This window comes from Peromyscus leucopus, chromosome 1 (genome assembly GCF_004664715.2).
Source record: "Peromyscus leucopus breed LL Stock chromosome 1, UCI_PerLeu_2.1, whole genome shotgun sequence".
NCBI lineage: Eukaryota > Metazoa > Chordata > Mammalia > Rodentia > Cricetidae > Peromyscus > Peromyscus leucopus.
This window is the reverse complement of record NC_051063.1, coordinates 99,746,284-99,760,293: the sequence shown is the minus strand read 5'-3', so window position 1 is coordinate 99,760,293 and position 14,010 is coordinate 99,746,284. Positions and strand designations below refer to the sequence as shown.

General features: G+C 40.8%; 1 protein-coding gene across 1 annotated transcript; it reads right to left on the bottom strand.

The window, feature by feature from the left end:
- Positions 1-1,976: 1,976 nt before the first annotated feature.
- On the bottom strand, positions 1,977-4,539 carry LOC114687225 (olfactory receptor 52B2-like). Its single transcript, XM_028861928.2, has one exon. The coding sequence runs from the start codon at positions 3,103-3,105 to the stop codon at positions 2,137-2,139; it is 969 nt and encodes a 322-aa protein (XP_028717761.1). The 5' UTR covers positions 3,106-4,539; the 3' UTR covers positions 1,977-2,136.
- Positions 4,540-14,010: the final 9,471 nt, after the last annotated feature.

Genomic DNA, 14,010 nt, shown 5'->3' with positions numbered 1-14,010 from the left:
GACAGCCAAGGCTACAAAGAGAAACCCTGTCTTTAAAAAAAGAAGAAGAAAAAGAAGAAAGGAAGGAAGGAAGGAAGGAAGGAAGGAAGGAAGGAAGGAAGGAAGGAAGGAAGGAAGGAAGGAAGGAAGGAAGGGAAAAAAACCTGAGGTAAAATAACATAAAATTGTTAGTAATTTGCAGAGGCAGTATTAAAGATAAGACTGTAATTAAACAAATAACTCAGTACTAGCAGATTTTCTGCAGTTTGAGCTAAGGATTCTATAAGTGATGTGTGTGTGTGTTTATGGATTATTTCATTTAACCTTCTCAACAACTCTACAAAAGTGCCCCATAGTTGCAGCAAGGTACTCATTTTATAGGTGAAAAAGTGAGAATTAAAAAATGTTAAATGAATTTCTGCATAGACAGAAAATAATGAGGATAAGATTCAAATGAAATTTTATGACTTTAAGTACCACCTATATGACTATGCAGGCATTTCATCATTAGTGGTAGTGATAATAACTCATTCAGGATCCAGCCTGAGAGGAAGAAGTCAAGAAAACTCAAGGGTTCCCCACTTGGTGAAGTTGATAAGATTGCCCTAATTGGCTCCCCAAGAAAAGGAACACAGAAAACAATCTGGCTTGTAAGGAGGTTCTATATTCCAGGGGTGACAGCCAGTGAATGGGAGGATGTCTAAACACACACAGGGGGAGAGATGGAGAGAGGGAGGGAGGGGTGGAAGGAGGGAAAGAGTAGAAACAGGAATTTAAGGGTCCCAGTGTAGGTGGTAGCTGAAGAAATAAATGGACATGACCTTTCCTAAATAAGTATGAAGGAGCAAGGGTCAAGAACATGAGTCCTTAAGAGAATACTCCAATCTCATGAAATCTGTTACATGTGGCCAACAGCAAGGTTGTCAGAAGCTAGCTAGAAGAGTCAAGAATGTCCTGTGTCTCCCTGCCTTGTCTGTTCCTAGTGTCTGAGTTAGAGCCAATGTGTGAGAAGTAGAGCTGCATGCAGCAGCTGACTTGCCTCTGGGAGGATAAACTATCACTGGTTTTGTGGACTGATGTCACTGGTCATTTCAATGTATCCTGGAGATTCATGTTCTAAGTTCATGGAGGCCGTCATCTTTTCACTTGTTTCACAAACATTTATTAAGTGCCAGACGCTTTTCACATATAAAGGTACAAATATGAAAGATACACACTCTTCTGGTTTCAAGGCATTTACAGTAATTTCTGGTTACAAAGAAATGAGCAGCTTATTACAACTCATTCTGCACATGTAGAGATTTGTATGTGATGAACCAGGCACACAAAAGTAGGAGCCTTGGCTTGCCTAGAGAAAATGAGAAAGACTTAGCGGAGAAAGTAGCTGTCGTCCTTCCCCCAACCCCTAACCCCCACTCCCTAAGCCCCTCCTCCATCCCCCTCCTCCCGCCTGCCTCTGACTCATGAGTGCTGGGATTAAAGGTGTGTGTCACCACCACCTGTCTGAGATGGCAGTTCCTGAGTTGAAATTTGAAGAATGAGACAATATTCCAGAAGGCAAAACATATATGCCCTTAAAAAAAAAAAAAAAAAACACCTGACACCATAGGAGATAGTAGAGAACTTTTATTAGCTTTGGTTTGATGTTTGTGACAGAATTTTGCTTTATAACTCAGGTTACTCTTGAACTGACTATGTAAGTCAGGTTATTCTCAAACCCAGATCAATTCTTCCTCAGCCTCCTGAGTGATGGGATTACAGGAATGAACCACCAAGCCCAGCTTACTTGATTCTATATAAAGAAACAGTATTAGGGACTTTAAAATACCAGAGCCTCTCCATATATTAAATATGTTAAAATATATTTATTTGTTTATAACCTTACTTCTTGTGATATATCCTATTACTGGAAAAGTCAAATTCTCATATCAGAGAAATGTACACTTAGTTTACCATCTCTAGTTTTGAGGATAAATATATGAAGTGGGTAGCACACATTAAACAAGAGAAAGAGATAAGGAAGACAAATTAGAAAATGGAAAAGTGGGAAGAGGACGAGGATGAAGCAAAAGAAGGACAGTCCTCTCTATCCAGGAGATCTGTGCTCCTTGGCTAGTTTCCTTGATGAAGCTGAGTATAAAGATTCACAAGGACCCATCAACCCAAAGAAGAGGAACAACACTGAGTCTTGATGTCCAAGAACCAGTGGACTACACCCTCCCGTATTTGCTTAGTCTTAACCCCGTAGACAATGGGGTTCAGCATTGGTGGCACTACCACATAAAGATTGGCCAACAAGATATGCACGTGCCGGGGAATGTTCCGCCCAAAGCGGTGGGTCAGTAAAGTAAAGAAGGATGGAACGTAAAACATGAGGATAACACAGAGGTGAGACCCACAAGTGCTCAGGGCCTTGTGCCGAGCATCCTGGGAGGGCAAACGAAACACCGCTCGCAGAATGAGTGAGTAAGACACAGCAATGAGGATCACATCCATGATAACCATGACGATGGGCACTGAGAAGCCGTACCAAATGTTAACAGTGATGTCGGCACAGGCTAAGCGGGCCACCCCAATGTGCTCACAGTAGGAATGGGGGATGATGTTGGTTTGACAGAACGGCAGCCGCTTCAGCAAGAAAATCACGGGAAAGATGATACAGATGCTTCTGATGACAATGGCTAGAGCAATCCTCCCCACCATGCGCCATGTTAGCACCGTTGTGTATCTCAGTGGGGCACAGACGGCCACAAAGCGGTCAAAGGCCATGGCTAACAGGATGGCTGACTCCCCCACAAACATTGTGTGGACAAAGAAGACTTGGGTGACACAGGCATCAAAGGCAATGTTGTGGGCATGGAGCCAAAAGATGGCTAGGGCCTTGGGCACAGTAGTAGTGGACAGCAGGATATCTGTGATGGCCAGCATGGAGAGGAAGAAATACATGGGTTCATGCAGGCTCCATTCTGTGATGATGACCACTATCAGGATGCTGTTCCCAAAGACCGCAGTGACATACATGAGGCACAAGGGTACAGACAACCAGGTATGATAAGCCTCTAACCCAGGGATGCCAAGGAGCACGAAAACTGCAGGGTGGAAGATGGTGATGTTGCTGTGAATCATGGTGCCCACTATAGCTGATGAGTGGCTGGAAGTGAAGGAACAGAAAGAATTCTTGAGTGTGTGCAAAGGCACAAAGGCAGATGCAAACTTGTGAATTGCTGAGCTCCCAAGAGAAAGCTCATCTAGAAGATGGTGGCTAGGGTGTAGGCATGGCTTCTGGCCCTGAGTGTTTCATTTGCACAGTTTCTGTGGCAAGGTGCTTTAGAACCAACAGAAGCTGCACCTGTCTCCATTCACCCTGCCCCCAGTGTCCTCCACCACCTCCACCTTTTAACATTTGTTCTACCATTTTTATTCACGTAAGTACAAATTGCTCTCTACACAGCTTGTACTTGTTCCTTCCCCGACATTTTGTTCTGTATTTACCTAAATTTCCTTCCCTTCCCTCTTCAGTTTGCCCAAATCTTAGCCTTATAATAGCTCCTCAAGACACACCACTCTGTAATGTGTTCTTAATATATCTCCTTCCTGAAGATATATTAAGTAAACTCGATTATATGTAATCAGTTTGTTTATCTGTCTATTACCTTGAACGTTTCTCAGGACAGCTGCCCTCATGACTCCCTGTGATGGACATGGAGAGCCAGGTGGAAATTGGAAGACAACTAAGAGATGTGTTTGTCCACTGTGACCCAGATTCACAGCCTCCCCGAAGGCAGTGAACAGGGGCAGCCAATGAAACTGAAGGAGCAATATTCATCACCCTCCTCATGAGCCTGTGCTTCACAGAGTCCCATAAAACACCTTTTGATCAATTCTAAACCTGCTTATCCATGTAAAACCTGAAGCCCACACACCCCTCTTCCGGTGAAACTCTCCTGACAAGAGGGAATCAGTCTATTCTGTCTCCCTGGCCTTTACCAGCTCTAATGCGGCCCTACCTTCTCCCTATTTGCTCCTTCATTCTAAAAGTAACCAAGCCTCCCTGTTACTAAAACCTGTTCTAAATCCCTCTTGTCTGACTCTCCAATGCTCATGGTACATTTGTCTCTGATACTAATTATCTGTCAGCTGTTTGGACAGTGGAAAGGGATAGTCATTAGTAATCTAAATAAGACCTTGAAGAAAACTCTATGGGGCTAGGCATGGTGACAAGCACCTAAAATCCCGGCACTCAGGAAGCTGAGGCAGGAGGAAGGATACAAATTTGAGAGTAGTCAGGGATATATAGTGAGTTTCAGACAGACCAAAGCTAGAGAATAGGTTCTTGTCTCAAATAAATAAATGCCATGAGAGAAAAGAGAAAAAATTAAAACTATAAAGGCATCACATAAAAACTAGACATTCTGAAAAACTGTTCCAGGAGTCATGCAAAGGAATAAAATCCTCAGTTCAAGAGTCCATCCTCCTGCCTCTGAAAATGTATTTGGTAAAAGCACAACCCGCTTTAAGGAACAATGGGACTACAAGTGGATACAAGGGATAAAGCAGAACCAGCCCCCAACAGGTAAAGTCCAGGCAGTCTCATCACATGATACCTCTCAGCGAGATCTCGTAAACGTTTGCTCAGAATCCACTCAGGAGAAACTGAGCTTTGTTGGAATAAGCACTAAAGGAGGGGTGCTGATGGGACTGCTCTGCTTTTATTTTAAGGGGGCCGGTGTTGGTAGGGCTGCTCTGCTTTTATTTTAGAGCACCACAGTCAAGTTTATAGAAACGAAAGCCCCACCAGAAAACAAATTCATTTTTCTTAGAAAAAAAGCTATCAGTATTTAAATCTTTATTACTTCTAACTCTGCTATTTACTAATTTACCCCTTTTTTTAATAACGCAGTATGTGCCAGACACAAGCTCTCAATTCATCCCTTCTCTCTGCTTGCAACTACATGATATAACCATAAGACAGAGATGCCAAGGGCCTGGGCAGCTGTTGATGAAGTCCTGTAAAGGATGCTACTGACTGGAAAGGAGAACTGTCACTGAGTGTTTTCTGGGGCCACCATCTCAGCCCTGCTGTTACTCTGCCAAACAATACTGAAGGGTTCTAGGTTCACAAAGGTAATGGGATGAGGGTCACAAAGAGGCATACATAGTCTCACAGAAAGCACTTCGTAGGGCTCTAAAGGAATATTAGCATGATTTTACAAAAAAAGACAGAGAGCCAGAATGGTAGAGAAAGGCCAGGAGCTGTGAGAATGAAGGAGACCACATGGTGAGTGGGAACTCTGACTTATGGAGCCAGGCCCTGATAAATGATCTCAACTACATCACCTTACTTCTGAATGCCTCTATTTTCTCCTCAGCAATGAAAAAACAATAATCAGTTTGGAGAGGCAACTGTGAGGGTTACAGAGTTCACCCAGACAGCACACTGAGACAGTGAGGGCTGTTGCTGTTATCTCGTCCTCATTGTTTGTTTGGCCACCATCCTACTGTACTTTTTCTGAAAGCAAAAAGCCTGAGCACCATGCTAGAGTGAACACTGCTGTCCTGAGACCCTATTCTTCACCCAGGTCAGACCAAATGAATGCCTTTCCCAGGAGGAAAGAGGATGTTTTGAACAGAGAAAGCACCAAAGAGAAGAGAGTCACCTGCAAGCAGGTATCTCAGAACCTGGTTTCTCAGAACCCGAGCCTAGACCCCAGACCAAGATTTAGCCTGGCTCAGAACCACCCAGCAGACTTCCTTCAAGTGCTTTGAAAACCACCCATCTGTCTCAACAGAAAGAAAGAGAAAGTGTCTCTGTCATCTACAGAAGTTCCTGGGACATGGTGGAGTGTCAAGGGTAACTGCAGTACCAAGAGAGCTGGAGTAGGGGCCCCAGGGAAGATGTCCAGGCTAGGAATCAATGCTTCCTCATGGCTCCTATGCAGGCTCTGTCCTTTTTCTTCTCTGTGCCAAGTCCTACCTACCTACAGATGTTGCCATTGTCCATGCCTTCCTTCTGGAGTTACACCAAGGCCTTTTGTATCTCTACAGTCTGGATTTGGAAGATTGTTAACATAATATATTAGAATGTACTCACAAATCCCATCCTATGTAATTGTTAGATGACTCTATGAACTGCTTCGTGCCTAGCTGAATTACTTAGACATTTATTAATACACATATCAATTTCACCTTGCCATCTCCCTTGTAAATGCATTTCATATTTCATGTGTTTTTCACCATTCAGACTCTCTAGACTGCGCACTGAAGCCATGCACCTGCACAGTTTATAGCAGGATCACTGCAAGCTATGCCACAAGAAATTTGTTCCTCTTCAACTTTTCTCATTAACGTGCACTACTAATACATATTAATGAGGTAGAGTTTAACTATCATACATGCATATAATAGGGAGATCCAATTTGGAAAATGCTTACCTTTTAATGTATTGGTAGTCCTCACCCTGTTTATAGGCACTCAGAAAGCATGTCCCATATTTTCATAATCTAAAACCAGCATTAGCTATGCTGCAAAGGCACCAAGAGTCCCTTAACTCACTATCACAACTTTAGAGAATGGGTAAGTCATTTTAATTAACAAATAAAAATGTATGTATTGTATACAACACTATATAGACACACAAGTACATATAAAAGCATTGTGACATATCTAATAAAGAGAAATATTATGTGTATTATTTCACATCAGTTTCAGTGATAACATTTAAAATCATTCTGAGTAATTTTAAATATATAATATGCTCTTATTAACCACAGTCACTATGGTGCAAAATAGACCCCTTGAATTTATTTCCCTTGCCTAACAAACTATATGTTCTTACTGATGTCTAAGCCCCGGACCCCACAGCCTCTACTACTAAGCATGACCCAAGTTTTTTAATGAATTAGCAGTTTAAGAAAAATGCCCACCTAAATATTTTGGGGATTGTATCCGAATTTGAGTGACATAGTGTGTCGTATGTGATGATCATCTACTGTACTCTGGTGATGTAGCAAAACTGCAGCAAGTCCTAACTCCATAAGCAACCTTGTCTCTCCAAGTGTCTACATCTGCTCTACAAAATGCAGGACAGGAAGACAAATTGAGGTGGATTTTCCAGGTTTCAATCTGAAACCCAGATTACCAAGAAAAAATGACCTTAACAGTTCTCACTTGGGCCAGTGGTGTGGCTCAGCAGGTAAAAGCACTGGACACACAAGGCTGAGGACCTGATTTAGATCTGCCACACTCACAGGAGAGAAGCAACTCCTGAAAGTAGTCCTCTGATCTCCACACATGCAGCATCCACAACACATATGCACCATACACATATAAATAATAATAATAACAAAAAACATATTTAAAGAATTTCCTCAGTTTAGGACAGGAGTTCATGGCACTAATCAAAAAGCCCGTCACATTACTAGCATCTAAGAACTATTTGAACAAATGAGCTATGAAACTATTAAATTAACATTTATCTAATATTTTCCTTGTTCCACCAGAAGGAGACAGTGGTCAGAATCTAGGTTATTTCTATGAGTAGTCCACTGGCACTCCTTTCCTTCTACAGTGATTTGAGCTGCCTTCAAATCTTTATCAAGAACTGATTCCTCACCATATCCTCCTGGTACCTTCTAGTCCCCTCTCTGGACTCTCATTTCTATCTCTCCCAGTATCCACCATAAGTCCAATGATGTCTCCCCACCTAAGTTCTGGCATGGTGCGATCCCTCTCTCATATATTTTGTCCATCTGACTCCTTTGTTTTCTCCCACATATGCATTTCCTCTCCTAGCTTCAGTCTTTGTCCTTTTCAGATACACACACACACACACACACACACACACACACACACACACACACACACTCACCTGTCCCTCCTGCCACCACCAATGTTCTTAAACTCACCTATCACATGGCAGTATTAGCTGAGGAACTGAGGAAGTGGCAGAGAAAAGCTACCACTCATTCTGAGAAGAGAGCAAAAATAGGAAAAAGACTGTACACTGATCATGTCGGCTTGTGTGGCTATCACTGCTCCTTGCCTGTGGGGGACCTTTAGCTAGATACTGAGAGGCCATGGGTATCCTTCTCAAGAGACAGGTGTCAGTACCACCCCTGGGATCACCGAGCATGCGTCCAGTGAACCTCAGGAGAAATGAAAACCTTTCCACTGGTGCCAGCAGGAACACTAACTCTAACGATAATGAGTAACCCCAGAAAAAAGAGACAACATGGAACAGTATTAGAAATCCTAGCAACAAAATAACATAGTGACATCCAATGTGTTAGGCCTTTACTACATCCCTGTCACTATTTTGAGTTTTTAACACAAACTGTATCATTTAATTCTCAAAATAACCTAATAATAAAAGACACTATTACTATATCCATGTTTTAGATTAAAAAAAATAGAGGCTGAGATACTATATAGTTCATCAAGAAAAAAAATATATAAAATTCTGAAACTGAATACATAAAAGTGTTCAGACTCAGCCCTAAACTCAGTCCTTGACTAATTATGAAGCAACCGTGGAGGGCCTATACCTCGAGATAATCTCAAAGAAAAGGGGACGGAACTAAGGAAAATCTGATTAAAATTCTTGCATCATTAAAAGCAAAATGCACAAGTTCATGATCATTATCTGGGAAATGCAAATCAAAACCATAGCGAGATACCACTGTGTACCCATTAGGAGAGCTACCATTAAAAATTAAAATTAAGATTAAAAGAAAAAAAAAACTTAAGTTGGCCAGGATATTAGAGACTATGCTTTGTTGATGGCAGTCTCAGATGGCACAACTGCTCTGGAATCAGCATGCCAGTTCCTCAAAAGATAAAATTACTATATGACCCAGTACACTGGTTCCTCAAAAGATAAAATTATTATATGAATTTCTGGCAACTCCATTTCTGGGCATACACCCAAACTGAAAGCTGGATGGCACAAAAACATCTCAAGAACTGACAAATGTGTTACATTACAATTAAAAGACTCTGTGCAACAAAGGAAATCATCCCCAGAGTGAAAAGACAGCCTGGAGAGGGGGATGGGGCAAATCTTTGCCACACAAGCATGAAGATCTCATTTTCTATCCCCAAAAAACACTACAGTAAGGTGAAAAGAAGAATCCATTTATTTGCTGATTTCAAGCAAAGCACTGGGGCTGCTCCTTCAATCTCAAACAGGGTGTTGTTCTAAGGAAAGGAAGTGCAAGCTGAGGAGAAATGAAATTACTCCAGGAACACATGATGAGACTCAAGATGATTTTGTTTTATTAAGTCCACATAACCCTGAAACATGCTGTCATTAAGAGAATCCATTCTGGACTCACATTGACCTGAATTCAAATTCAGATTCATTAGATGTTTGGTGGTCATAAGTAAGGTACCCATTCGTCAACTATATCATATATAACATAGAGACAATAGCGTCTAGCTCCACACTGAGATGAGACACATACAATGCTTAGCCTACACCTGACTCCTAAGGAGTATTTGGTAACTCATGATTTGAGAGTTGTTAAGTCTGTACACATCAATGAACAGCACAGTCTTTACAACCTCAGAGAGGAAAAGACATAATAAACCATATATAAAAAGCATATGGCCTAAACATGCTTTTATCAGAATTTAAGTTTCCTACAAGATAAATGACACAATAAATAAAATCAGAAGGCATCAGCCTGGAAGGTTGTATTTCTAATGTAAAACAAAGGGTTGCTCTCTAGAATACTTACAACATCTACATGCTTATGCAAGAAGGAAAACAGCTGGCTAGAAAAACAGACAAAAGAAGAACTGGGGAATTTCCAGTTGAGAAATCCTAAATAACCAATAAATGCATGTAAAATGCATATTAAAACAAGGTAATATTATTAATTATAGTCATAAAATATCAGTCTGATAATATAAAGTTGTCAATGGTGTTTAAAAGATAATATTTTGCATAAAGTTGCTAAGTTAAAGAAGTCAAATTAGAACAATTTTACAATACTCTGCTAAAAAAAGAAATGCGCATATTTTATAATCCATAATTTCACATGGAAATATGCTCTAGAGAAAGACGTGAAACTTTCACATCTTCATTTATATGGAAGATGTGTACAAAGTTGTCAATACTAGTATACATAGCAAAATAGCCAGAAGCAATTTTAAATATATTTTAAAATACATATTTGGTATTAATCATAAGTTATTAAACTATATAGCAATTAAAAAGGGTGATAAAAATCTGCTAACCTGTATAAACCAAATTAAAAAACATAATTTTTATATATAATAGGGATTACTTCATGTAGGTATATAAAATCACCAATTAAGAAAAGCATTAAAAATTCATAGTAATTATTTCAACATGAGAGAACAGGACATCATATGGGATAAAAGAGACTTTAGTATCTGTAATTTTTATTTCCTGTATTAAAAATAGCTCAAAGCAAGTGGGATAAAACATTAACAACTGACAATCTTGGGCCTCCTGATTCTTGTGCCATATTCTTATTCTTTGTGCTTTCTTTTATATGCTGGCCACTTCTAAGATAAAAGTATGATTTTTTTTTCAGTAAAATACAAAAAAAAAATACAAGAGACAAGAGGCCAGTAATGAGAGTGCTGCAATATTCCAGAATAAGGCATGAGACATAAAAAAGGACACACTCTGGAGGAGACGGGAAGGCCTCAGACACACAAGGTCCTGATGAGAAGGCCTCGACGGCTGTTTGAGCGCTGTCTTAGTACATTCGAGCTGCTGTGATACAGTATTGTAGACTGTGTGGCTTAAACAACCAGCATCTCTGTCTCACAGTTCTGGGAGCTGAGAAGTCCAAAATCAAGGAGCCCGCTGAGGAGGCTCCCCGGGGGAGCTCTGTTCCTGATTTAGAGTCAGCTAGCTGCCTTCTCACTGGGTTGCACATAAGACATGAAGAGATAGGGAGGGCGGAGGGAGAGAGGATGCTTGCTCTTCCCATTCTTGTAAGAACACTCATCTCATTCAGAGGCTCTCATGGTCTCAGTTAAGCCTAATTATCTCCCAAAGCCCCATCTCCAAATATCACAGTGGGAGTTGGTGCAACATATGAATTGGAGATACAACTATACATTCCCCAACAAAATGTAATAAGACTATCAGTCTACCATATTGTGCTTGGCATATAATAAATTCTTAATAACATTTGCTGAACCCTGTGTCTAACATTAGTATTTTCCTGCTTATGAGTCACCCACACAGTGTGAGTTTGGAAGGAGGGGATACTACTGGTGGCAACAATAACAGCACTGTCTAGTACCTCAGAGGAAATTCTGTGGCGCGGGCCTTTAATCCCAGGACTCGGGAGGCAGAGCCAGGCGGATCTCTGTGAGTTCAAGGCCAGCCTGGGCTACAGAGTGCGTTCTAGGACAGGCATCAAAACTACACAGAGAAACCCTGTCTCGAAAAACAAAAAGAAAAGAGAGAGAGAGAGAGAGAGAGAGAGAAAGACAGACTCACTCTGCAGCCCAGGCTAGGCTTAAACTAATAGAAATCCCCCTGCTTCAGCCTTCCAAGTGCTAGGATTACAGGCATAAGCCACCATGTCTGGATGGGAAGTAATTTCTTGATGACCTCAGCCAAATTCCAATAAAGGGAGTCACTTCAAGAGACTTCTTCTAAAAGCTGGGATACCTTTACAAGAACTCAGATCTTCTACAAGGAAAGCTTTTGGAGAAACATCCCAGTACAGGTCCATGTCTTCAGCCAGCATTAGTGTTATTAACATTAATGATAAATAATAATAATAATAATAATAATAATAATAATAATAATAATACCTCTTCCATGCCTTTCCTGGAAAGAAACGAAATATTCTGTATGTTGAAGGGGTTCCTCAGTGTCCTAGCCCAGTCTCACAGGTATAGTATTAGGAGACTATGACATTAGCATACAGGATAGTGTTAGTCACTAGTTAAATATGGGCAAAGATGATATCAGTCCCAGAACTCTATGGTTAGAAAGGGCAATTCTGTTGCAGGGGAAGAAGAAATTAATAGGAAGAGTAGATAATACACACAAGGTTAGCAAAACTAAGCATGTCAGGATATGATTACACACTACTAACCTCAGATATTGAAGAAGCTGAGGCAGGGGGATCATTAGTTTGAGGCCAGTCCAGGTTATGTAGTGAGTTCCAGTACAAGTTGGGTAACTTAGTGAGATCATTATCGTAAGAAGAAAATTAAGGACTAGAGATATAACTTAGTGATAGATCACTTGCCTAGAGCATGTATGAGTCCTAGATTCAACTCCCAGTGAGGAAAAAAATGCACATACATACATACATATATACATACATAAATACATACTAAATGTGACCTATTCTGCAAGATCATGAGTTCTACAAGAGCCTACCATCAGGCAGATGGAGAATAAATAGTTCCTTTTTCAAACTGGTGGCCTCATTACAAGCACATCTACTCCCCCCGGGGAGCAGAGACTGAGAGTGTCCAGTGGTTTATAAACTATTAGGGACCTTCACATTTAAGAGCTGGAAGGCCCAATATTGGCCAGGGTGATTGATGCTAGAGGACAGACTGGGTGTGGTGATTCCACAATCTTTCCACATTTTCATATGGTAGTACCACCTGATCTTACAAGGTTTCTCCTCTTCTCTGGATTTAAGGGAAGATGAGGCCTTAACTACTGTGATGCTGCTAATTCCACAGGGGTCTCATACTGGCCTGGTAATTGTGGTTTGGCATGTCAGAGTTACTTAGGATTCTTAAAGAGGATTCAGTGTTGAGTGGCAACACTAAGCCCAAGGTTTCCTGATATGTAATCTACTATATAAATGGGTAATATGTTAGTGTTCACAGGCCATGTAAAGTTAAAAAAAAATAGAGGAGGCCCACTGGAAACATGCTGATATCTGACAAACCTGCTCTATGGAAGATGATGGTGGCAGCTACATTAATCAAAGTAAGAGAGTCAGATTTCCAAACAGAGCCTCCCTTATCCTATTTTCCTATGCCGGTATCAAAGCAACTGAAAGGTTCAATGTCCTCTTCTCTATAGGAGTCTCTGCAAACACAATGGATGTCAGAGTAACAATCTGTGTCAGGCAAGAAAAAAATCTAGTTCAGCACAACTCAGTAGTTGATGTTGGTTAAAATTTCTCGTATCTGACACCAAGCAGTTTATTGTGGACATATTAAGTACAGTACAATTTGAAAAGAAGTTTCCTGGTGTAACACAATCCCATGTGCACAAGGAGACATGATTACATAAAAACTTTTCTCAAAGTACATGCCACTTCTATGAAGATGGGTTCGGAAGATAGGCTACATGTATTATCTTAAGGGCCTAGGAATGGATCTGGGTGTGGTCTCAGTCATAGAGATAGCACAGAAGTTACCTAGGTTATTAACTATCTCTGGTCCTACTTGTGGGGGTCTGGGAGAGTTTCTGGCCATATAGATAGTACAGAAGTCATCTAGACTATTAACCACATCTGGTTATAGGAGCTTGGGGGAGCCAGGTATGGCCTGGCCCTACAGATAGTGCAGGGATTACCCAGGCTATTAGTCACCTCCATTCCCAGGCTTCTGGGCAGAAAACATGTTATACAACTTTTCCTTTGAAAGGACAGCCCAGAGTATTTAACATTCCTTGTTTCCCTAATGCTATCTATGAGCACAAGGACCTTTTTGTCCTCAACACTTCTCTTCCCATGCTACTACCCACAAACCTGAGAGGTCTCAAATCTCCCTATGGGAAGCAAGCCCTGCCACATTAGTCCTATAAGGTCATAGTTATATTGTCAAATCTTCTTCTTAAGCCAAGTAACCCCAATATGCACTCAGAGAACTTATACAAATATGATCTAGGCTTTAGAATACCAACAAAGTAACTTTCTAAAAACATATCTATATGTGCATCTTATAAACTCAAAATATAGCAGGTTTCCAAGAAGTCAGTTACTTCAATTTTAGATTTGTTGGATCTAAGAGGTCTATGAAATATCTTATGAGCCATTTCTGATGTACAGCTCAAACTCTCTG